The sequence below is a fragment of the Pogona vitticeps genome, chromosome 2, assembly GCF_051106095.1.
Source record: "Pogona vitticeps strain Pit_001003342236 chromosome 2, PviZW2.1, whole genome shotgun sequence".
NCBI classification, from domain to species: Eukaryota; Metazoa; Chordata; class Lepidosauria; order Squamata; family Agamidae; genus Pogona; species Pogona vitticeps.
This window is the reverse complement of record NC_135784.1, coordinates 139,696,708-139,722,655: the sequence shown is the minus strand read 5'-3', so window position 1 is coordinate 139,722,655 and position 25,948 is coordinate 139,696,708. Positions and strand designations below refer to the sequence as shown.

The 25,948-nt window shown below is 41.4% G+C and overlaps 3 protein-coding genes across 3 annotated transcripts in view; all 3 read right to left on the bottom strand.

The window, feature by feature from the left end:
* Nucleotides 1-6,575: 6,575 nt before the first annotated feature.
* Nucleotides 6,576-11,687, bottom strand: MCRIP1 (MAPK regulated corepressor interacting protein 1). Its single transcript, XM_020814236.3, has 5 exons — nt 11,566-11,687; nt 10,862-10,922; nt 10,151-10,263; nt 9,434-9,535; nt 6,576-7,581 (listed from the first exon to the last, which is right to left on the bottom strand). The coding sequence occupies exons 2-5, from the start codon at nt 10,867-10,869 to the stop codon at nt 7,517-7,519; spliced, it is 288 nt and encodes a 95-aa protein (XP_020669895.1). The 5' UTR covers nt 10,870-10,922; nt 11,566-11,687; the 3' UTR covers nt 6,576-7,516.
* Nucleotides 11,688-16,233: 4,546 nt separating this feature from the next.
* PPP1R27 (protein phosphatase 1 regulatory subunit 27) lies at nt 16,234-24,011 on the bottom strand. Its single transcript, XM_020814227.3, has 3 exons — nt 19,269-24,011; nt 18,046-18,196; nt 16,234-17,017 (listed from the first exon to the last, which is right to left on the bottom strand). Exons 1-3 carry the CDS (start codon nt 19,513-19,515, stop codon nt 16,894-16,896), a joined length of 522 nt encoding a protein of 173 aa, XP_020669886.1. The 5' UTR covers nt 19,516-24,011; the 3' UTR covers nt 16,234-16,893.
* A 386-nt stretch (nt 24,012-24,397) lies between these two features.
* The window catches only part of P4HB (prolyl 4-hydroxylase subunit beta), a 29,156-nt gene continuing 27,605 nt past the window's right edge, over nt 24,398-25,948 (bottom strand). The window contains exon 11 of the mRNA XM_020814249.3: nt 24,398-25,439. Within this exon, the coding sequence (XP_020669908.2) occupies nt 25,350-25,439 (90 nt within the window). The 3' untranslated portion in view covers nt 24,398-25,349. The remainder of the gene's footprint in view (nt 25,440-25,948) is intronic.

Here is a 25,948-nt window from a genome sequence, read left to right as displayed (position 1 = left end):
CCACCCTCACCACTGCTGCATATTTCCTTCTTTGAACTCTCCGAAGGATTAACCCACACTATAGAATTAATCAGTCCCTTATTTCTTCTTGCCTTCTGTGGGTTTCCTAGCAGTGTTCTGACTATTTTTAGGATCTTTCTAAATAACAATGTCAACGCACAACAAATGCAACTAATGTCTTGAGATATACAATAGATGTTCCTCACACACACCCAATCAATAATATAACATTTTTCTAGTATTCTATCTGCAATATTTTGCTGACAAAATGGGATTTCCTCCTGTTTACCATGACTATTCCAACAGTGAGTGCTGTACAGAACGTGGCTGTCATAGTGCCCATGGCATCAATAGTGGCACATTTTCCCCAGCTAATACCATTGTGTGACTTACTAGCCAAAAGCCTGTTGCGTTTTTGTACTGGTATAATGCAGCTGGCATAAATCTTGGTACTGACAGGCTCTAAGTTGAGAAGAGAGAGACACATTTGCTGCTGCATGCCAAGAATCACAGCACAACAGCAAAGGCTTGTGCTAACTTCTTAACCTTCAGCAATTTGCTACCAAGATTTCCACAACTGCATTATGCCAGCAGAGGCAACTTACAGGACTGCAGGCATTATTTTAAACTCTTCAGGAAGGCGAATACTCAGGAGATTCACAGAAATATTTTCCGAAGAGTTGGGTAACTGTTGGCCTTCTATATGTGTTGGGCAATTCCTGAAATCCCATGTCAACAACCGTGTTGGTTGAAGGTTCTGGGAAATAAATGCCAGAAGATTTGTAGGGTCATAGATTTCCCCCCTCCCCACAAGCACAAAGGTGCCAAACAGTGGAGTTTACCCCTTTCCACTTGCAACATCATTTGTCTGTTTCAGCACAGTTTGTTTTCTCTTTCTTTTTTATATAATTCTTCAAAGTTTAAGGGAAGGAGGGAAATTGCTTCTCCAAGAGAAATATCACTCTTCAACAGCATATGTGAACTGATAGTAAGGTCAGGGACAGTGTTAATAGAAGAAACAATAACAATTCTGGGATTTTTGTCATGGGGGGGGGAGCTAAAGCTCCCTTTTATACTTTAATATAGGACTAATCTGCCGAAATGTGAACACCCTCATAGCAGAGAAACACTGAGGTGATGAAAGGCAAGAAAACAGATGAAAAACCACAAGAATTCAAACTCTAAAGATGACGGGGTTGTTTCAAGAGATTTGTAAGTAGTCTGAGGTGGCCAAGTTCAGTCTTGGTGAACTGATGGAAGAAATCCTACCTCTAGTAAGTATACTTTAAATGGCATCAAATCCTCTGGACAGAAGAAAATAGATCCGAGTGTATTAATAGATTTAACATTTTAGCTCAGGTCACTCCCACAGCTACAGTGATGTCTCATACTCTTCCAGAGGACTTTGTTAATGTGGAAAACACATTGCACACGTCTCCAAACCATTAAGCTGGCTTCCATATTCTTATATGTATGTGACATGCGTGGTAGAACAAAGGAAGCTATGTGCATTCCATCCCAATTAGTATACAAGAACGTACATTTCCAAATCCATGCTCATAATCAGAAAAGTTTATTATAATCCCTACTAGGGAAAGTGCACTATCTAAAAAACTTTGACTGTTTGAGAGTGTGAGAAAGGCGAAGAAGTAACAAATGCATATCAAGAGACACTCAAGTGTATATTCAACCCTCCCTAGGACTGTGAATATGCCAGAAGTAATTCCACAGTTACAGACAGCCTTAGAACTACAGCGTTACTTTTCCAATTTTTTTGGTGTGTTTTTCTTTTCTTTTTTTTGAGACAGCCTGGTCAGCTCCCACAGGTTAGACTGTGTCTTTTTAAAAAAAGAGAGAGAATGGAGAGGGAGGGAGAGAAGGGAGCTGCCTCTGTCCATGTGGCTACCTCTCAGCTGAGGAATGGGAGCATGCATATCTCAAGACAGCCGTTGCAGCAGCAAAAGGTAGGGAGGTCTTGGGGGGGGCAGTGGGAGAGGGAGGGATTAGTTTTAATTTTAAAAGGCATGAACTTTTTTTAAAAAATGAACTGGCTCATGGTTCATTTTGAAAAAATATTCAGATGGTTTGTGGTTCATGGGTAGCCACAAACCATGAACCACAATGAACCACAATTTTTTTTGTTCGTGCCTATCTCTACTCCTTACTCCTGCCACCCCATCCTTAAAGTGAAAAACTAGAAAGCCTTTGGGGAGAGTCCCCCTAGAAGCTAAAGTACAAGGAAATGACAGGGAGTAGTGGAGACCTCTAAGCAAAAGGCTCCTCGAAACCTTGGTGATATTATTATTTATTATTAGTTTTATTTGTATGCTGTATTTCTCCCAACGAAGGGACCCAAGGCAGCTCACAGCATTAACATTCACACAATTAAAAACACAGTAAGTTAAATATTAAAAGATATATTAAACAATATATGATTTAAAATAAAATTAAAAGATTAAAACATGTAAAAGATTTAAATTATCTGCTAAAATGGGATTCAGTTGTAATTGTTAAAAGTCTGCCTGAAGAGATGGGTCTTTAGCTTTTTTCGGAAAGGGCCATCCTGATCTCCTGAGGGAGAGAGTTCCATAGCCTGGGAGCTGTCACAGAGAAGGCCCTCTCCCGTGTGTCCCCATCAGCTGTGCTTGTGCTGGCAATGGGAGCAAGAGGAGGGCCTCCTCTGCTGATCTTAATAGCCGAGAAGGCGCATATAGGGAGATACGGTCCTTCAGGTAGCCTGGACCCAAGCTGTATAAGGCTTTATAGGTAATGCCCAGCACTTTGAATTGGGCCCAGAAACAGACTGGCAGCAAGTGCAGTTCTCGTAACAGGTGCATTATATGCTCCCTGTAGCTGGCCCCAGTCAATAGTCTGGCTGCAGAGTTTTGCACCAGTTGAAGTTTCCAAACTGTCTTCAAGGGCAGCCCCACATAGAGAACATTACAGTAATCCAAACGGGATTGATTTGTATGAGACTGAGTCAGTGGATTAGAGCTAATGTTGGCCCTTCAGACATTGCTGAGTAGAAAATACATTTTAAAAAATTAGTAGCTGACCAGGAGAATACCAAACAACCATGCAGTGTTGCTGCAAATCAGATTGTTGCCCATTATGTAGGATCTGGTTGTTTAATCTTATAAATCTGAACTGTGAAAAAAAATGGAGAGAGCAAGTTCCCAGCCTTGTGGTTGACATAAAAGAAGAAGAATGAGGGGACTCATGTTTCCAGAAGCCAAGAAGCAGGGATTCCAACAAAGAACATCAAAATATATTCCCCCCCCCCCCAAAAAAAACCCACAAAAAACCTCAGCTCAAACTTTTCAGTGTAGATTTCTGGCTTTGTATCTTCAGTATTCTGAGATATAGCTCTCCTCATCTCCCCTATTATTAAAATATAGCTTAACAAGTTCCACACTCCAGTAAATAAACCTGATAATGGCTATAATCCTTTTTTTTTAAGTCACAGGCATTTGTTGTAACATGCCAAGTCAAATGACTGGTGTGTGACATCAAATATCTATGAGAACTTATCTAGTGGCAATTCATCACTGAGATTTATATCAGTGACTATAAATAATAGAATTCTGATCCTCTAATGCAAACAGTGCTCTCACAGAATTCACAAATCCTTGTTCAACATTTATTCCAGTCTTAGTGTTTAAGACTCCATGATAAAAGTTTGCATAAGAAAGAAAAATTGGTTGACTTTTTTTCAGATTTTTAATGCACTGAAGAGATTTTCACTGCATTTTAATTTAATCCAAGATATGAACATTTTTCAGGTTCTGACATGGCCCTGGTCTAGTGAATACATGCAACTACTTCACAGGACAGGCACACGTAAAGTGCAAAGAACTAGAGGAAAATAATAGAAAGAGAAAAACCAGAGATCTGTTCAAGAAAATTGGAGATATTAAAGGAACCTTTTATGCAAAGATGGACATGATAAAAGACAAAAATAGTAGGGACCCAACAGAAGCAGACGATATCAAGAAGAGGTGGCAAAAATACACGGAGGAATTATACCAGAAAGATCTGGATGTCCTGGACAACCCAGATAGTGTGGTTGCTGACCTTGATCCAGACATCCTGGAGAGTGAAATCAAGAGGGCCTTAGAAAGCATAGCTAACAATAAGGCCAGTGGAGGTGATGGTATTCCAGTTGAACTATTTAAAATCTTAAAAGATGACACTGTTAAGGTGCTACACTCAATATGCCAGCAAGTTTGGAAAACCCAACAGTGGCCAGAGGATTGGAAAGGATCCCAATCCCAAAGAGGGGCAGTGCCAAAAAATGCTCCAACTACCGTACAATTGCACTCATTTCACACGCTAGCAAGGTTATGCTCAAAATTCTGCAATGTAGGCTTCAGCATTATGTTTGACCGAGAACTCTCAGAAGTACAAACTGGATTTCCAAGGGGCAGAGGAACTAGAGATCAAATTACTAACATGTGCTGGATTATGGAGAAAGCCAGGGAGTTCCAGAAAAACATCTACTTCTGCTTCATGGACTAAACAAAAGCCTTTGACTGTGTCGACCACAACAAACTATGGCAAGTTCTGAAAGAAATGGGAGTGCCTGACCACCTTATATATCTCCTGAGAAACCTATATGTGGGACAGGAAGCAACAGTTAGAACTGGATATGGAACAACTGATTGGTTCAAAATTGGGAAAGGAGTACGACAAGGCTGTATATTTTCTCCCTGCTTATTTAGCTTATATACACAATACGTCAGGCGAAAGGCTGGACTGGATGAATCCCAAGGCGGAATTAAGATTGCTGGAAGAAATATCAGCAACCTCACATATGCAGATGACACCACTCTGATAGCAGAAAGTGAGGAGGAATTAAAGAATCTCTTAATGAGGGTGAAAGAGGAGAGTGAAAAAAATGGTCTGAAGCTCAACATCAAAAAAACTAAGATCATGACCAGTGGTCCCATTACCTCCTGGCAAATAGAAGGGGAAGATATGGAGGCAGTGACAGATTTTATTTTCTTGGGCTCCATGATCACTGCAGATGGGACAGCAGCCACGAAATTAAAAAAATGCCTGCTTCTTGGGAGGAAAGTGATGACAAACTTAGACAGCATCTTAAAAAGCAGAGACCTCACTTTGTCGACAAAGGTCCACATAGTCAAAGCTACGGTTTTTCCAGTAGCGATGTATGGAAGTGAGAGCTGGACCATAAAGAAGGCTGACCGTCAAAGAATTAATGCTTTTGATTTGTGGTGCTGGAGGAGGCTCTTGAGAGTCCCCTGGACTGCAAGGAGAACAAACCTATCAATTCTAAAGGAATCAACCCTGAGTGCTCACTGGAAGGACAGATCCTGAAGCTGAGGCTCCAATACTTTGGCCATCTGATGAGAAGAGAAAACTCCCTGGAAAAGACCCTGATGTTGGGAAAGTGTGAAGGCAAGAGGAAAAGGGGACGACAGAGGACGAGATGGTTGGACAGTGTCATCGAAGCTACCTTCGCGAATACACTACCAACATGAATTTGATCAAACTCCGGGAGGCAGTGGAAGACAGGAGGGCCTGGCGTGCTCTGGTCCATGGAGTTAAGAAGAGTCGGACACAACTTAACCACTAAACAACAACAAAGTTTACATAAAAATCACACAAAGATTTATTACGTAGATCCAATTTTGCCCACCTTGTACTTGTATCAGATGCTGCACGTATAAAACCAGTTGCAGTATGAACACATGCAAAAACATTCACTATTTGACTCACTGTGTCCAGTTAAGTCAGAAAAGAGTCAACTTGCAAGGGCTGTGCTTTGTATCAATGACTAGAAGAGTTAGTCTTAAGTAACAGATGGTTTCTACAGCCAGAAGAAACTGATCTGGCCAAAGTATTTAGGGCTTTCAACTTCCCTAAGAGCAGGCAAGGATTCTTTCAATTTTGGATAGCCAGAAAATTACTTTTCTGCACAAGCACAAGATATTGTCTCAGACAGTCACAATGGCCCACCTTTTCTGTTTCCGCACACAATGCTTTGCATGCTTATAAGATGGTGTTTTCATCCTGATGCAAAAGAAATGGATTTGCTAAGAATCGGGCCCCATTTCTTTTGCATCAGGATGAAAACACCATCTTATAAGCATGCAAAGCATTGTGTGTGGAAACAGAAAAGGTACCAACTTACAGGAAATCATTCTGAGGACAAGCAGCTGAATATAATACTCCTCAGAATTTGGTATTTCATGCCTTCATTCACATGTGATTCTAAATGAGAATTTAAAACTCTTCTGGAGGTGTGACACAATCACAATCAAAGAGGCCAGGCTGTACCGCCAACATGGCAGATCTACTTGTTTGAAAAATATATAGAGTGTGACTAAACTGTGAGCTAACCTAGCACCAATAGAGAGAGACCATATGGCAAAAAACACAGGGACTTTCCAAGTACTGGAAGATCTCCTTCCTTCTGAGAAAGTTCACTCAAGGTCAGGTGAGACAGATCAGAATGTTGACTATGCCATGAAATCCAAAGAGAGGTTGGTAAGCAAGAACCATTCAGATGAATGAAACTAGGACAAAAAATAAATTCACAGAGCAGAATATCAAAATGACTAGCCAGCTTTTATTTACAACACTTCTTAAAGACTGACACAGACCAAGAGGGACATAACAAGGGAAAAGCAACAGCCACCATGCCCCATACCTACCCACTGTGGGTAGGGTCCCAAACATCAATGTCTGGGCTGGACACAAGCACGGCCTTTGGGCCACTTGCTAGTGCTCAGCACACACCAAGGCTGTCCCCTGCCCTGCTGGGGCATGGGGGCTGGGCTCTGGGGCTAGTTCAGAAATGCCCCCTGCCCCCTGGCTAGGGATGCAAATTAACAGGGTGTAAAGGCAGCGGAACCTGGAGTGCTTTTTCAGCAGAGAATAAGGGGAAATACTTGGTTTTATTCAATAGAATCTCAAAGGAATCTGCCCTGGGACCACACTCTTTATTTTCAACTCTTCCTCAACACAGTTCCAAGGGACTGAGCAGGTAACAGACTGTAGCACAACACTTTGCACCTCCAGACCAAACATCAGATACTATATGATGAGTCAGTCTAAATTCCCATGTTGTACTGATAGGGTGCACTGCAGTAACCCTTACTGTTACCCATCATCCTCTTTCAGCTTTTTTCCTAAGACGTGCTGGGCCTTGAAAAGAGTTACAGAGAAAAACCAGGTCTGGTTGATCCTGATTCTTCTGCCTTATTCCACGCTTCTAGTCAGTCAGGATATATACCAGCCTCTCATCCATCATCACAGTAAAATGTCAGTTACTAAGAAAAAAAAGGAGAAATCCAGGGCCCAACTGTTGAATGAAGGCTGGCAGCCCAGGCCAGGGGATGCTGTGAAGCAGGAAGCCTATCCTTCCTAGGGAATTCAGAGCCAGCCCCAGGCACAGTCCAGACCAAAGGAGGAAACCAACACAAAGTCATTAAATTCATGTACCAGTGGCCACACACCACCACATGGGGCTGGACCAGGCCTAGCCATCTTAGGATTTCTTAGCATCCTGTGTGTTCCGCCGCTTTAGATCACTCAAGTCAACAGGTTTGAATGCTGTCAAAAAAAGAAAAGAGACAATTTAGGATATAAATCATAGACTGACATGTCCACATTGTTTCCATCAATACATCTTTCAGTTTTGACAAGAACAAAAATGCTAGACTGCTACCCTCAATTCAAACCAAGGCCACAGATAACTAAAATCTAATGGAACTATGGATATGGCTCCTTCAGCCAGGCCTGTTTGACACAACAACTCACTGGTTATGATAGCAATGGACACTACAAGCTACATGCGAAGGGATCTATAATTCGATACAAGCCTGTAAACTAAATTCTGGCACCAGAAAATCCCTAACAAGACTAAATAAATTAGGTACATTTGCATTCATGTATCTAATAATCAGATTCACAGAAGATGGCACTATTAATGACTACTGAGCATAATCCAGTACACCTCATGCTTAAGAGGCTGCATAATTCTAATGCTGGGCTTCTTGGAGACCTCTGTCTGAAAACTGGGACTACACTGTTGAACCAGGTAGGCCAGTCATGGGGCAATCTCTAGTTCCCAAGGTAGTGTTGGTTTGCATCTCCCAGCAACCCTGGCCAACTAACCATTTGCTTTGATAATTTATGCAGACTATTCGTTAGTCAAAGTGAAATGTATGGTGAATCAGGTAGGTATAGGGAAAACTAGTATGATCCTGGGAAGCTGTCAAGCTAGATAGACAGCCTGAGAATCTCTGCATTTTACTGAGAACACATTCTACTCAGATATATTATTTGACTTTGGTTCTTTGGCAAAGCAGCTCTATTTACTTCTGGAATGCTAAATACAAGATTCTTGCATTCATTCATTCTTCATTTTAAAGATTAAACTGAAATTAGAATCTCCAGTCATACTCTCACTTTGTAGTCTGAAGGAATGATGGCTGTAACTGGGTTATAGAAGCCCCATACGCATAATTTATCGTTATCTCTTTTAAACATTTCTACACATCACACCATTCCTAGCAATCCCAAGACAGATAACACTGAAAACTGAACAACAAACTATACCGTATTATCAAAGCAGAAAAAAAATGGCCTTGTAAGATAAAAACCATCAGGGAGTATAAGTAGACGTATTAGTTTCCAGCAGTAACATATGCCTTCCTGAATAACAGCATTTTCAATGTAGAGAAAAAGACTAAGAGGGGCACAAGCAAAGGGGTTCTATAAGGGACAAAATTATACAGCATTGGGCCACCTGGAAAACTACTTTCCTGCGCAGCCATCTTCTTCTGGTGAAATTGGCAAGTTTGTAGATCTACTTTGTAGCCAAAGAGACCCTCTTACAGGTCCTAGAGATGTTTCATTCTTTAAATGCCAAGGAACTGAGCCCAGACAAAAAACAGGAAGCCAACAAAGATGGCAGTTTTTGAGTTACAGGTATGGACAAATGATTTCAAGTTTAGGACCCACCAGAGTTTCTAAATACCTTTTCAAGACAAGGCCAAATACAGTGGCGCCTCGCAAGACGAAAGTAATTCATTCCGTTGAGTAGTGCTGTCTTGCAAAATTTTCGTCTTGCAAAAAGTGGTTTCCCATAGGAATGCATTGCAATGCATTCCTGTGGGAACCTCGCAAGACGAATGAAGTATTTTCGTCTTGTGAGGCATCAGTCTTGGGGGGGGGAAATCGTCTTGCGAAGCACCACCATAGAAGAAGCCGTCTTGCGAGGCATCACAGTGATCACAAAAACCATTTGTCTTGCGGGTTTTTCGTCCCACGAGGCGCTCGTCTTGCAAGGCACCACTGTATAACACATTTGTCTAATCCAAGATGAAAGTTATCAATTGACTTTATTGAAATTAAATAAGACTGCTTTGTGAAAAGGTACAAATGGCGTAAGGAAACTTACCCTTCAGACTGGGATTTGGCATCTTCTCCACATACTCTTCCACAAGTCCCCTTTCACCACCTGCCACCTGGCTGCGAAGATCCCGTTCCACACTCTGCCATGCTACAGAGAAGAGGAATAGCATGGTGTGGGAAAACTTCACAGAGGAACTACTGACTATTGCTAGCCTAAGGCAGACCGAGACATCCTAGATATTCAGGATGAAAATAGCAATAGAGAAATACAGAACATGCTGCCCCATAGATGTAAAAGTCAATGTGATCTCTGTTTGTGTGCTTCCACATGAATAAGGAAACACTTCTTCATGCAAGTTTCAGAAAAGGACAATCACATGCATAATGGTCTGCTGCACAAACAGTAAAAACAAAATGGGTTTAGGACAACATCTTGCAGGTGCAAATAAAGAAGCAGAGAGGCAAGTTCTGTAACATTGAATGTAAAACCAGAAAAGTGTCTGAAACAGGAACTAGCAATGCAAATCTATCAGTTCCAGATATCAGACACCTACCTAAACAGCCTAACTATTGAAGTGCCTCATCCTCAGCCATTCTCAACTTATCCATATTTAAAAATACACGAAAGAGAAATGTAACACAGAACTAGCAATATTATTATAAAGATCAATAAGAGACAGAACCAAGGTAGAGCACTGTGCCACTGATAAGAGTGTAGATCAGTAACTGCTGGGGTTAGCCTTCCCAAAAGTAAGCACTGTACTTTCATAGATGAAGCGAACATTCTCCTCATGTGCAGGAGTGAAGATTTCACTGCTTGGGGAGCGAGGACTGCTATTTCGCTTGCCGTTGTAAACAACTCTGGAGACAGGAGAGCTGGAAGAGAAACAGAGATAAGAAAACATACTGCTGAAATAAAACAGCAAAAGAAGATGTTTCACAGTAATGGCCCAGCAAAAAGATCCCATAACTCTCTAGACCAGTGGTGTCGAACTGTGGCCCTCCAGATGTTCTTGGCCTTCAACTCCCAGAAATCCTGGCCAGCAGAGGTGGTGGTGAGGGCCACAGTTCAACACCACTACTCTAGACCATTCAGCAGGTCCCAGGATGTGGGAGAACACATATGGGGATTGTTCTTTTTGTTCACTTGTTAGTCACAGATCACCTTCTGAGTTGAAAAGCAGTTTAAAGGCCTTTGTTTCATGCTTAGAACTCAAGAGACTGTGATATAGAAAGCAAAAATGAGAAGAGAGTGCAATGTCACAATATGTCCAGAGAATTTAGGAGCATCAGTAGAGAGGCACTAGTATTTAAATGCCAAAGTTCTGCATCCATGCTAACAACTATTATCTGCTTCATAAGAGAAAAATCAGCACTGCAGCTGAAAAAGACTAGATCACTGTAGATTCAGATACTTTCACGGCTGGCTTAAAACTGACTGAACTTCAGTTCTCAGAACTGTGTCATCTCTCACCTTGTCATGGCTGCCTCTTGCCCAGCCGTGGCCCAGGCACTGGATACGTGGGTTGGCAATGCTGTAACAGAAGACAGACACAAGGCTCAGAGAGTTCAGACACTCATAAATCCCAAAAAATAAGAAGGCAGGTTCCTCTGAGCAACGACACCTCGGACAATACACCTTGGAAACAGGGAGAGGTTACCTCCTCAGAGCACAGGCTTCCCAGCATCCCCCAATCATACCGTTATCCCCACTCTCCATCCCATCGCTGACGTCCCCAAATGGGTCACAAACCCTGTAAGCCCCGAGGGGCCGTTTCAAGACCTCGCCGCCCTTCGCACCCACCGCTCGCTTCCCCGTCCGAAACCAGGGCGCCCTTCTTTCCAAAGGGCCCCGACGCTCCGGAGCCCTATTCCGCCCGGAACTCCTCTCAGCATCACCCACCCCGACGCCACCCCGTTAGCCGACACGGCAACCAAAACGCCGCGGTTTCCCCTCCCTCTTTTCTCCCGGCCCTTCATCCCCTCGGACGACAAGCGGGCTGAGGAGCGGTGGGAGTTCTGCGCTAGGCCCCGAAGAATAGAAAGGGGACGTTTCCACGCAAGACGGTGGGGAAGGGCCGCGGTGCCCGGCCCCGAAAGAGGGGCGAGCGGAGCACCCCGCTCGTCTCCTCGACGGCCTCGTCGTCGTCGTCCCCCCCCTCCCCAAACTCCCTTCACCTGGGCCCGGGAGGGGTCCTGGTCCCCGGTCCCGGCTCCGGCTCCTCTCGCTGCTGCCAGGCCCGGGGCGGAAGAGAGCGCCTAGGCCGGGCTGCGCGTGCGCACTGCGGGGCGAATGGGCCCGGATAGCCCCTGCACCGTGTACCCGAGGGAAATGGTTTCCATGGAAACGGAGCGGGGAAAGGTAACCATGGAAACAGGAGTCCGGTGCTACCTCTAGAGCAGTTGTGCCCCCTCCCCGGCTTTACAAGCGTGACAATGAATGGGGCAAACGAGTGAGGGCGCCGGCTTTACCCCGAAGAGGAATTTTGGCAGAATCAGTGCCTTTATTGACGCGCAGGAGGATATCATCAGGTAAAGAGCTATAGGACAGTCACTGGGTCGATCAGGCTTTACACAGAATACTTAATATTTCGGTATTTAAAACCATTTTCAGGCCAGAGCAGAGGCTGAGGTTTTTCTAATCATGCTGCTGTCATAATACTTGTACGCCCAAATGGACCTCAGTTCAGTATGATCAAGCCTGTAATTACTGAACGTTTTCACGGGACACTTCTGCAACATTTCTTGGGTCTGCAATTTACATACACTATATTGTGTAGAATGCAGACAAGTTCATACTTTAAAAAAACCTTTCCAGCCGGGTAATTAACTTGTGAGATGGACAGTTGGCAGAAATGACACCGAAATTCCAATACATAAAAAATTTACTATGTTTTATTGAGTCAAGGTCCTGGTCCCCTGTTTTAAGTCTTCAGAAGGAAGCAGTCAAACCACTCTTCCTACCTTTCAGGCTGTGTTTCGTATGCATTACAATTACAAAAACAAATTGAAACAAAACAAAGACTTAGGGCCTATTCAAGACTGATGCATTTATTTCAATGAATTTTCATGATTATAATCCAGTTCTAAAGACACATAGTTAATTGGAAACAATTTTAACTTTAGCCACAGTTAAATGGATTTGTATCTTTACCTTATCATCCCCCAGCAGCTTTGTGTTTTAAAGTACCATGGGAACACCCTGAAGGGAAAGCATGGGAAAGGAGCCATAGAATCACAGAACTCTAGACCTGGAAGGGATCCCAAGGATTATCAAGTCCAACCCCTGCCAAAACAGGAAATCCCTCGCTAAAGCATCTCTGACAGGTGGCTATCCTTAATGTCTGTTTAGTAGCCTCCAATTAAGGAGAACCACCACCCTCTGAGGCAGTTAAGTCTAGCACTGAACAACAATTCTGTCAAGAAGATATTTGTAATGTTTCAGTGAGATTTCCTTTTTCATAATTTGAATCAGTTCAAGAACTACTTTGGAAAGTCACCTGAATTCAACTAGTCCAACCAATTTAGTATTACAGAAAGCCTCAGAGGGCTGTGCTGGTGGACAACCATGGCCAGTGTCTTTTAATTATTCATTTTCCCAAAAGCATGCACTCTTGTGGCATCTTGGTTTCTCCCAATAAATATATTTTTATGAATCAAATTTGCATGCAGGATCATGCAAGATGGAAGCAAAGCTCAAACACAAGGCTAAGAAGCATCTATCTTTTAATGAGTTACTTACTGGTCATGACATTAGAAGAGAAATTCTGGAAGGGTGGCTATGGGACAGTGGAAGGTGGCAGTAGCAGAAGATCTTATATAGGCAACAAAAGTGACACTTAAGCTAACTCTTGTTAGTAATATGCAGAAGGAGGCAATGGTAAGTCATTTTCAATACTTGGTACCTCAAAAATCCTATAATGAGACAAGCAGAATTCAAAACAAGAGTACTGGAAGATGATATTCTCAGGTCACAAGGTACTGAATCAGCTAATGAGGAATAAGTAAGAACAAGTAAAAACAGTACTGTTCTTAATGAAGCAACTGGATTAAAACCAAAAAGATGAGTTTCTGATATGCACAAATGCAAAAGAAAAGTGTAAAGATGCATGACACATATAATTGAAACTTGGAATGTTAGAAGAATGAATCAAAATAATCTTAAAGTTGCAAAATAAAAATTGAGATGTATAACCATGACAATAGTTGGTGTGAGTCAACCAATATTGACTGCAATATGACATTTTCAATCAAATGATTACAACACAAAAACAAAGATGAGAGAAATAGAGTCAGAATCATAAATGCAACTTTTCAGCAACTTGCATGCAAGGAAAAAGAAAACAATTACAATAATAATTTCAAATAAATAGAAGAGGATAAGAGAAAAGGAAAAGCAAGAAATCTCTTCCACAAGATCTGAGAAATCAAAGTTAAATTTAAAACTGGATTATGGATGCCGAAGATCAACAGGGGCATATCTCAAGAGAATCAAATAAAGGCAAGACAGAAACAAGGTATTGGAGAACTATACAAAGGAGATGCAGTATGACAGTTTCCTTTCAAGAAGAAACTTGCTGAAGAACTTCTGTATTCCAAATCTACTGAATCATACCAAAGAATTTCCAAAGAAAAACTTTATGCTCTATATAGATTACAGCAAATCGTTCATGTGAATCATGACTATGAAAAATGATGGATGGTTCAAAACAGAAATGGTTATGCTACAACATTTGATTGTACTGATGCATAACTTGCATGCTGGACAAGAGTTAGGACAGAATTTGGAAATGCCAGTTTCCAATAGACAAAGGTACATTTTAACTACCTATCTCTTGCACTTACATTCAGGAAATATCAAGAAGAAAGCTGAGTTAGATTCAAATGAAGGAGGAATCATCCTAAAACATGCAGGTTATACCATCCAATTGGTAGAACATAGCAGTTACTTGAAATTACTCCCACAGAAGGTGAAATAAGAAAATTCAAAAGCAAGATTGAACCTGAATATTAAAAGACAAGAATAATGACCAAGCACAGATGAATTACAGAACTTTAATGTTGCCAATGTAGAAATAACGTTAACGTTTTCAATATCTTGGTTCAAAATCATCAGTCCAGACAGAGACTGCAACCAAGGACTTGTAAGAAACTAGGAAAAGAACTGTGGAAGAACTAGAATATCCTGAAGTACGTATAAGGAAGATCACTGGAAACTGAGGCCAAAATTATACATGCTACGGTATTTCCAGTTATGTATCAATGTGAAAGCTGAACAATGAAGCTGACAGGGAAAAAATACATATGAAGCATTAGAGAAGAGTTCTATGGGTACATGGGCCACTCGAAAGACTTATAAGTGGGTTCCAGATCACATTGAGTGTGAGCAATTACTAGAAATAATTACACTGAGTCTATTGTATTTTGGATATATTATAAGAAGGCAAGACTCACTGGAAAACAGAATAATGCCAGGAAAAGATAAAGACAATAGGAAAAAAGGGAAGATTGAACATGAGCTAGATTGGCACACTATAATAAACTGTGGTCTTTGGTTTGCAGTACCTGAGCAAGGATATTTATTACATGGCGGTTTTGAGGGGGGGGTCTCATTAATTCATAAGGTCACTTTCTTTCTCTAATGGACCTACATGGCTATATTGTTTGCAATTCTTAAATCAGACTGTGCATGTTCTGCAAAGCGAATTACACACTGGAGCAAAAACATAACTTTAAAAAGAAAATACCTTTGCTTGTTTATGCCTAGCTTCTTCCTTTAACAGCTTGGGATATAGCAAAGAATTTCATAGAATGTGGAAGCCCTGTCTGTCTCCTAGGCAGTCCTCTTGTCTTGCTCAATCTGTATACAAACATATTCCTGAATGGGTACTACAGTGACATCCTACCTGAACTTGCAGGAAGCCTGAAGTAGCAATCCACAGAAAATCCCAGTTGCCCTAGTTCTGTCAAAGCATGCTGACCCAGATGGCACCAGTGATTCACTATAATATTACTTTTCACCATGAGAAGTAATTTTTAGCACTTCGGTGAGCCAGATTCCAAGCATTGAAACTTCTCCATGATGTGTCACATCTAATGTCCCCTGAGCCTAGTTTCTTATTTTGCCAAGTCATTACCCAAAGCCAACTCAGACATTTTGAAATGAGTAGGGACGTTACTGGAGGACACTTATTCCCCAACCAGTTTAACACCTGCCAAATTACTTCTTCTGCAACTGATTAGTAACCGGAAGCCATGAAGAGAGGCTCAAGCAGTGGAAGCCAAGAACCTTTTCCTCCTCCTACCATTGCGATGTACATGCAATTATACAAGGTAGAAATGGCACTAATAGCCACAACTGAGGTCCAACAGCCATCCTGTAACTATCCCTCATCTTGCATTGCTTTCTCCACAGTTCTTATTTCAAAAAAACAAGAACTCACACGGCACCTTGCACATTATAGGAACTACAAAAATATCCAAGTAGCGTAATTTCTAAATGTAGCCCTTATTTAACCTAGTTAAATGTGGGATTAAAGTAGGGACTAGGTCTATGCTAAGCATTAAGGAAAACGTATGAAATTTCCTCTACCGGAGTGGCTAGATATATATGAATTATAACTTGGATGAGGAATTATTCACAGATTCTTTTGTTGTGCTTTAGCAGTTTTCTAACCTGAATCAATTGGTGGATTCTAAATCAAAACATCTGTCTTCTCCCGAGGATTTTGATTGTGCAGATAAAGAGCAAACGGGCTCCTGAAGGAATGAGACTACAGTAACGTGTGGGTGGGAAGTGTAGCTATTCTTATCTGCGGGTGGGGGGGAGGAAAAATGAGCCAAGGGTTTGGGAATTTCTTTATTGAAAAAATATAAAGCTTTTCAAAACCACATTTTAAAAAATTACAGTAGAAAAGCAAATCTAGGATGAGCAAATATTGGAGATAAGATTTTATACACAACATTTTTAGAGTCCATATATACAGCAGAGATGCCAACTTGAAGTTGTGGCATCTTCTCTTTAGAACAATTTTATAAGGATTCTTCAGGAAAAATATATTGAATGTTGCTGAGATAGCATGGTTAAAGTCACAGTCATTGACAGATATGAACTGGAAAGATCTGTTCTTGCACAAAATGGTATACAGTTCAAGTCATAATTACCTTTGTGAACACCTTATATAATAATGCCATATATTTGTCCCAGCCATTATATCCATTTTGTCTAAAGCCTGGATCCCAGCAGGTACTGGGTAATAGGCCATGATAGAGAAGGTTACAATGCTTTCCAAATGAGCTATCCCAAGCATTGCTCTCCAAGAAGCCCCATAGTAGCCAATCACATATATATACACATTACAGCCAAACTGTGGTCTCTTTAGAGGGCCCATACTTTCCCCTTGCCAACCTAGCATGGGAAACTTTGCTAGCCTCCTTCCTGCATACACCAATGTGGCAACATGCCACAGAGGCAGACTCCATATGGGGAAACCGCTGGCAGATAGCTTAATCCACTCGCGCTGCCTTGAAAAGCTCCACAAGGTCCTTGTACTCTGGATCAATAAGGTCAGATGGCTTTTCCCCTTCATCATTAGTAGCATCACACTGGGCCCCAAGTGAGATGAGGTACCTACAGGTTGAAAGAAATAAGTGATTAATTGGATGGGAAGGGGCACAGAGTTCTACCTAATTGAATCAAAACTGCTATTCAATTTCTGCAGGTAACATGTCCTTTAGGACAAAGTGAAGAATTGGTTCAGCTCTAATATTTGCACCTTTAAACTGCTTTAACTCCACCATTAATCATCAAGATCATCATCATCTTAGAACTGCGAGCCAAGATGATGATTATGAACTGTGAATACATTATATAGAGACATTTGAATTAAAAGTATGAAGTGCCTGTGAATAGGACTTTGCGGAGTTGTGCAACTGCAGGTAGAAAATTGTTGGCATAATGTGCCTTTGAGTCAATAGCTCTTTCTCTTGTTGTAGCTGTTGGAAAAGTTGCACCCAACATCGAAGAAATAGCTGTTGTTTTCCTCAGATGCAGTGCTCTTGTCAGTGACATCATCTCAGAATTGCAGAACTGAAAGGGACCCTATGGATCATTGACTCCAGCTTTTGTCCAAGAGGCACAGTGAGGAATTGAACTCCCAGACTCTGACTCCACAGCCAGATACCTAAACTGCTGAGCTGCTATATATAATTCATATATACTAGCTATCTCTTTGTGTACAAGTTGATCTAGAGGACTTTAAGAGTTTGTAGACTGGCTACTTAGAGTCTAAGTCAAGTTTTCCTTTCTCCATAAAGAGATCTGCCATAAGTATACATTATTTCCATTCTCATCTTCTTCCATTACATATTTAGTAGTCAGGCAATCCCTCTGATCACTTAATGTACCAGCACAGTTACAGTTCTCATGGCTGCTGTCTACGGACTAGTGCTGCCTGTGAAACAATTGTTTGCCTCATATCCTGAGGCAGCAGGCACCTTTTCATAGCCTCAAACTGTCAACCTAGCACTCACCACATCCAGCGGTCACTTTTCCCCTCCCCACTTGACTTGGCCATGTAGTCAGCTATTTCTGCCTGTCATCAGGGTGGTGCAGCTGAACAAGAAGGAAAGAGGTAAACATAATCTGGCATCTCTGACCTTGCAATGTCAGCATGACCGTCACTGCAAGCTATATGCAGGGGCGTCCAGCCGTCCTCATCTTTCTGATTGATGTCAGCACCATATTTCACCAAGAGCTTCACACAGTCAAGGTTCCCAGAAAGCACCGCCTCATGGAGAGCTGCCATACCTATTGGGAAAAAGGTGATACCATCAGACTATGGATCTTAGCAGCAGGGGTTCCAGAAGAGTTTCATGACTTTTTCTTCAGGTTGGAGTTTTCTAGGTTAATATGCAAAATCCAAGGGAGACGTAATCCTCAGAGGAAAGGAAGGGAAGGGCCCAGAAGTGAAGAGAAACATCGTCACTCCTCAGTAACATGCTTTCCACAAAACTGGACTCAGATCTAAACATTTTCAAGACCATTTCAGTTAAGGAAAGGTAGTGGGGGAAGGAACATGGGTAGGGTGCAATTTTTTAGCGTGACACACACACACATTCTCTTTTTTTGTTTTTGTTAATGAAGACTGGATAAAAAACTTAAGAAATTTAGCAGTTTATTCAAAATAAAATAATCAATACCAATACCTATTTTAGGAGAATTCACAGGAGGCATTTGTGGTCCTCCGTAATCATGAGACATAGATAAGATTGCCTAAGTATCCCCATCAGTAGGAACATAATTCAGTTTTACAGTCTACTTAGAGTCCTAACTTTTATGGTAATCAAATACTGTAATTAGATTACATCAGCTATTCTAATCAAGATTGTAGCATAAGAAATGGCTCAAAGGGATGATAATCTGCTTTACCAGAATGGGATGCGATTCTGTAGAATAATTCCTGTCAGGGAGATTACCCATTCAGTAGGTTATTCTAGGATTTTGGAATATTCTCTGATACCCTGACCCTCACAGCAATCTTCTGCTTCATATATTGTCATCACATAAGACTAAGAGATTTTGCTAATTAATAAAGGGCTTTAAACTTTGTCAGCTAGAGAGAGTGCTGTGTACCTGTTATCATATTCTGGGCAGCCACCCCTTAGAATTAAGAGATGAATTTACAAGTAGCATTCCAGTTGTATGTTTATCTATATTAGTGTGGCAGAAGAACAAAAACAAAAAAAAGCAAAACAAAAAAAACCCACAGAAAAATGAGATGGAACTCTCTTTCACAGACAGGAGGAAACCTGTCATCTTCTTGGAGATAATACATGCTACACAACTATCCCCCAGTTAGATGTACCCACATTCTACTTACCAGAAGGATAGATGGTATCCAAGGTGACTTTTCTGGCACGGATGAAGCGCCCTACCTGTTCCAGGTCACCCTGCCGAATGTGGTCTTGGAAAAGAATGTCATTGGGGAAACGGACAGTCTTTAGGCCTCTTGTGTATCGCCTGTATCTGGGACGTGAGTCTGGGTAATAATACTTCATTGTGGAAGGGGGAAATGAGGGAGGAAGAGATGAATGAGGAAAGGCGATGGATAGACAGTCTCTACGCATAGAAATAGGTAGGCAGCAGCCAGACGACTACACACGATGTTCAGGTGCTGAAGTACAAATGTGTTGACTCAAAGAATCTTCTTTCCCCTACAAACACTTGTCTTCAAGAAGTGACTCGCTGTTTTCCTGAGGACTTCCTTTCAAGGGCAGCGATCTGTAGAGGGCTGACAATTTCTAGCGGTGTCTCCTGTTATATAGCTTTCCCTGGTTATTTTGAGAGCAGTCAGCTCATACTATTTGCCTGAGATTTTGTAACTGAGCTGCCTTACCCTCCAGCCTCCCCCTTTCCACCCCAAGTCAGAGTCTCAGCTTACAAACCCACCTGTTGATGTGCAATAGCCAACAGGTCAAGAGTCTTTCATGATCTGCATGTGCAGACTCCAGTAGCCTCTGATTTTGCAAATGACTGTTTGCAAAACCCAGTTCCATTTGTTTCAGGAACCTGTTGACAACCACTGTGTCGTTTCCTAGAACCCAACGCACAAAACAATTTCTAAGAAAGAGATAAATCCCAAGGAATCACAAATTGTCAGGAATGCTGAAGTTCTGCAGTGAAGCAGAATTTCAGTTAAATCAACCACAAATGTAATACATTATAGTATTCTAAAGGAATTATTAATTACTTACACTTAAGGGGCACTAGCCCAACATGCTTTGGATACCTAAGAATATTAGCTACTGAATATTCAAACACACTGAACTACCAGGCAGATATTAAGACATTCTGAGATATAATTCCAGTAGTGGCAGCACCCATTTCCTAGCATCTATTATATATTAGTTGCCAAATTCTGCAACAGAGAAATCATGCAGAGTTGCATCAACACAAACATCATTCTCCCTGAGGCAGAACTTGATCTACTTACAGCTCTGTACGTGCCTTGTTTGAAATCCTGTAACTGCTTAGGAATCCAGGCAGTCAGTGTTAATTCTTTCTGCTTGGACATCCCTCAGACTGCTGTATCTCAGCTCCAGCATAAACCCTAGTATTTGATTCACTGTTATTGACTCTTCTAGTACAGGTGTCTGTTCTTCTCTGGTGCCAAGCTCATGTAATCCAGGCTAAATCTTCTGTTGTATGTTTCCTATTGCCATGTCTGGCTCAAAGACACTGGAGCACTCTGGGAAAAAAATGTTTTACAACCCCGATAAAACACTTTTTTAGTTCCCAAGCTGTGCTCCATGCAGGTGGGAGCACATTTTTACTTATGAAGCCAAGTAAGCAATCTGGGCTGTCAGTTTAGAGTTCAAAGAAGCTGGATAGGAAACAAACAGGATGTATTATGGTAGGAAGCATTTACTAAACAATCATTAATGTGAGCAAAATCTTTGAAGACTATTAGAAATTCTAAAGAGAAGCCAGAGTCCCTGAGTCCCTGTCAGGGAGGCACAGTGGGAAAACAAATTCCCAACCTCTGGCTCCAGTCAGATACCCAAGCTACTGAGCTTGCTGGTTTGGGAGTAATGAACAATATAACTGTTAGGTACAGAATGACTCTTTAGGTTAACATACAAGTTCTACATGTTAAGATATGACCAAATAGCACCTACATAGTTTCAATAATTATTTATTTTAAGGCATATTGACAGGATTTTTTTCTGATTTTATGCTATTCTCTTGACAGACGGGGGGGGGGGAATGATTGTGGTGGTAAACCTACTCCTTAAATATCTCTTACCTTGAAAGCCCTGACAGAACTGCTAGTTCTGACTTTCCAAGCTAAAGGAGAATCCCACTGGCAAAGTGCTGCACCTAAATCTGTTTTTAGCTGCAAGTGTGGTGTTTGCAAGGGTCCCAAAGAATGGCTCGAAGCCTCCCCATCATGCTCCTCTCCTATAAGAGTTTGGGCACCATCCTGGTAGTTTTGACTTTGGATGAAGCAATTGTGACCAATCATCTTGCGCTGCATCCACACTAATCCCCAAAGTCTTTCAGCCAGTACATTTTTCTCCTTATTGCACTTCTTTTCCCATTTACTTCATCCTAATATAGTAATTGTATTTTTATGATTATATATATATATATTATATTGATATATTTTATGTTGTAAGCCGCCCCAAATAGACATGGTCTAGAGGGGCGGGGTATAAATTTAATAAATAAATAAAATAAAATAAATCCTGCACGATCAGTTGCAAGTCTAAATGTGACAGAAACCACCCTGCTTTTTGTATTTTACATGCTTTGTAATCTCCTTATTGCTTCTGCATCATGCCAGTATAGGGTGCATGAGCGTTGGTTGAAAGGCAGTTGCTAAGTCTGTGGAGATGAAGAAACACTATTAATTTTAAACCCTCTGAGGTGCAGCCTGGTAACATCACATCTCAAGCTGATTCTCCAAGCTTGTAAGTCTTCATTTTGGAATACAAGTACTGTAACTACAACTTCCATGCCTGTAACATCTCTGAAGTTTGTTTCTCCCTCTACTGTCTCCTTGTTTTGTAATGCCCATGCTATCAAGGAGTTCTGGAGGACTTGAAAGTTGCTTTTCTTTTCTTTTTTTAAACGTATTTTGGAGACTTAAAGCTCCGCTTTTTGTTTTGTTTTGTTTAATTCATGGGCCATACAGCTTAGTTCCTCTGTTTCACCTTTTTTTTAACTCACACAATTGCTTGTGGTTGAAAGCTATGTGAATTAATTTATGAAGCAGCAACTATTTTGGGAGTTATTAAAATCCGAGTTCCAACTTGCTTGACACCCCAACTGAACAGAGAAAGAAAACGAGGCTGTGTTGAGCACTCTCCTCCTCTGCTCAACTTGTAGCAACTTGTTTTTCCTTAGCTGACTACTGCTGCCATTCACTGACGGAGGAGGCACCCACATCTCTCATCATATGACAGAAAGGCGTATTTGCTTACATAAACATTTCCAGTTCAAGTAACCAACAAGTTTGACACCTTTCAGGACTTCATGCGTATGACAGATAATAGCTAGACAATGAAGCTAGTTTTTTTAATTTCACATCTGTTTAATTTTTAATAACCTATTTTGCTTTTTTAGTGTTCAGTACTATTTTAATATCAGAAGCTACACTGGGTCCTCTTGAGAAAGGCAGGGTATAAATATTTTAAATAAACAAAAAAATAATCATACTTCTCTGGAAACAATTTTGCTGAAATCAAATCCAAAGCTTGATGCCCTACAGAATCTTTTGGGTACTTTGAAGGCCTTAAATTTATCAAACAGTTAAATTCTTTTTGGCAGCTGCACAAGGATCTTTCTCTTCTTCCCCCTCATACACACACATATCAGTAGCTTGAAAGCACCAATTTAACAATTCTACATAGAATTGTTGATTAACAAAAATCAAGAACTTTGTCTCCAGTACTTTTTTCTTTTTAACACTTCAATATTCTGGAATTCTAGATGTTGCTGCACTTAAGACGACATTAGGCTATATGATTGGTGAGGGCACTGGATGTTTTAGAATGGGCAAAGTGGACTATCCAGTTCAAATGTGGCAATGTATGTTGTGCCATAATTTGCTATTGGACCAATAGGATATACTATTTAAATTACATTTCTCTATGCTCCATCTTTGTAAGGAACTTGGGAAATGCTGTTCTTTATTTTATGCTAGCAACATTGCTTGATAGATCAAGAAGGGCAAGGTCATCCTATAAACCAAGATCTGAATCAAAGCTGTACTAGACTGGTACATGAGACATTATACTACACCACCTGTATGCCACAATTCTGCCTTTACTATGCTACTTCATTTTGCTCCTTGTTAAAAAAATAATCTTGAACTTCTAAAGTGGAGGAAAGTCTAGATCAAAGGAAACTCCCATAGTTTTATGAAAGTAGCTGACCAGGCAACTCAATAAATTTGTATCCCAAATTATTTTAGAAGCTTAAGACAGCTAATACATAAAAGATGAGGAATAGCTATCTTTCTCTTCTGGATATGTGTAGATTGCAATAGTAAGGCTACTTCTGGAAATATCTTCTGTGAAACATTCAATGGTAATGAGTCCTATGAGTAGTGAATCAGCTACCTAAAGTTATTTCTTGATACAAGAAGCAGCATTTACTCTTTTTTTTTTTTTTTTAGGATGACTGTGATCGGTAAGGTATGCATGGGCAATGATATTCAAGACCCTTTACGTCAGGATTGACACTTTAAATTATGTGCAAGACAGGAAGACTCTAGGGTGTGGGTGCAATAGTGTTCCTGAATGGTTAGTTCCTTGTAAGTTGAGCTCTGCTTTGCAGCACTGAACTCTGCAACCTGCATAAATCATGCGAACTAAGCAACTTGACATGACTGATTACATAATCTTGCTTTTACTCATTTTGTGAAGGGGTAAGGATCATTGCAGGACCCCTGCCCCCCATCTATGAATTTAAAACAGCAAACAGTTACTGGTTCATCCAACATGTGATAAATCATCATTGCCTTCATACCAAAGTATTAACGTATGTTCAACTTTTGAGTAACAGCTCCAGAGACAGATGTGTTGATTTTCTCCTTGGATAACATTTTCATTTCCAAAATGTATTCCACAAGGCTAAGAAACCCTCCAAGGCTGTTTTGCGTAGTATGAAGAATCACAGGATAAGGAGAAAAAAGCGACTCAGCATCTCACTGGATTTGATCTTTTACACATACTTTATCCTCTCCAGATACAGGGAGCAAACAATACCCTGGAATTGCTTTGTACTGAAGTCATTCAGTCTTGTTTAAATATGATTAGTTGCAGAGAACAGGCATTAATATTCGCTATTCATAGAATTGAAACTGTTGGCAACAGTTTTGGGAGGGTAACTTGGGTGCAAGAAGCTCTACCCAAAGAAAATCTGACCCACATGCACCTTTCCAGGTCTGTGTACAGTAGAATCCCCTTTAAAAGAATCCAAACTCAACAGACGCATGCAGGGTAGTATTAAAATCCATTTTTATTTGGCCAAAGAGTCCCATTCTTGTTAGCATCATGGATGCTCAAAGCTATTCCCAGTTCTGCTGAAACGCACATTTCCCCCTCCCATTAGCACTCCTTGGCTCTCAATTACCCCCATGAAAGAACAAAAACCACAAGTGACTGAGAGTCCCTTTTGTTGTTGCATTCTGGCAGGCTGTTTTCCAAACAGCTCTGTGAGTAACCGGGGAAATCCTTCCACAAAGCAATGTGTAGTGTGCCAGTCTGACATTTGTTCTGGGTCAGGGTGGGGACACCAGTTAAGGGTTTGCCTCAGGCGAGGGAAGGGCAGGATCCTCTTTGTTCAGTGCCAGTCTCAGATCCTCTCCTGATCTTTGGAAGAGCGGCATGTGCTGTTCAGCATAAAGGGAAGCAAGACTATGCCGTGAGTTAAGGGGACCCTCCCACCCCACCCTGCTCATCCATTTTCCTTTCCATTGACACCACTGTGATTGCTTCCATGCTGGAGTGGCCCAAAAACGAGAAGAGCCAAAACAGCAACCAAGACCCAGGTGGGCCAACAGCAGCCGAAGACATTCGGACAATTGTGACTAAAGCTTGAAGGAGGCGCTAGCAGTGAGGCCCAAAGACAGGCCATGGGGCATGCTGCTGTTTCAGTCAGCTTCTCTACCCAGATCACAGAACACTCTAGGAAATGAAAATGTACATCACAGTATGTATATTTGGAAAGGGGTGGTGGCGGCTACCTAGGCAGGTCCCTCTTCGGAAGCAGAAAAAAACAAAAGAAGAATCAGCTGACAGACAGGTTAGGATTAAGTATTATTTTAGTCCATGCCCTGTACCCTTCAGCCAGCTTGAGTCTTCAGGTTAGAATTGGTTTCTGGACTTGGCTTGACTGCATGAGTTAGACAGCCCAAGTATAGTGCCTGGGGATATGCAGACTGGACTCCACTCTACAGTTCATCTTTTTTAATTGTAGCATCTTCCTCTTCCTCCTCCTCCCCTTCAGCGTCTGTCTCCAGATCTTCTAGATCTTCCAGATCCTGTTTTAAACAAAAGACACAAAAGGGTTAGTTAGCGGCAACTTCTGATTCACATCCAATGCCAAGCAAGCAGCTTCCTCAGAGACCAAGGGTCCTGATGGAGCAGCACCCATGACTGTTACTGGTATGGTAACAAGTGTATGTGCTTCCATTCTCCAAAATTTAGCTACTTTCACAGGTTGGGACTTACTTTCACCCCCCCCATGCAGGACAGGAAAAAAAACCCATGCTTTTCATGGAGCCATTAAAGACCAAAAGCACACAGCTTAGAAGCATTTCCATATATCAGGCAGAAGGGCTTTTTAAGCCAACTGGCAGTATTTAGGCTGGTTGGCTTTCCATTTGCTACACTTAAAAAGGGAAAAAAAGATGGGAGGAGCAGCTTCAGTTTAAACAACTTACAGTAATTTGCCATGTTCCACAGCTCCCTTTACCACTCCAGAAGCCTGGGTTAAGACAGTTGTTGCACCATACCGTTCACTTCCCAGATTAACAGTTAAGCACTTCCT

Bases quoted from the DNA above. Each gene is read 5' to 3' on its own strand.
- MCRIP1 (XM_020814236.3), bottom strand. The intron at 9,536-10,150 runs GTACAGTGCTTA...TCTTCTCTGTAG, and splicing joins TGTTCGCTTCATCTATGAAA to CATGGCAGAGTGTGGAACGG. The intron at 7,582-9,433 runs GTAAGTTTCCTT...TTTTTTTGACAG, and splicing joins GCCAAATCCCAGTCTGAAGG to CATTCAAACCTGTTGACTTG.
- PPP1R27 (XM_020814227.3), bottom strand. From the start codon at position 19,515: ATGCGTAGAGACTGTCTATCCATCGCCTTTCCTCATTCATCTCTTCCT. The intron at 18,197-19,268 runs GTAAGTAGAATG...TTTTCCCAATAG, and splicing joins GGATACCATCTATCCTTCTG to GTATGGCAGCTCTCCATGAG. The intron at 17,018-18,045 runs GTCAGAGATGCC...TTCAACCTGTAG, and splicing joins GGTCATGCTGACATTGCAAG to GTACCTCATCTCACTTGGGG.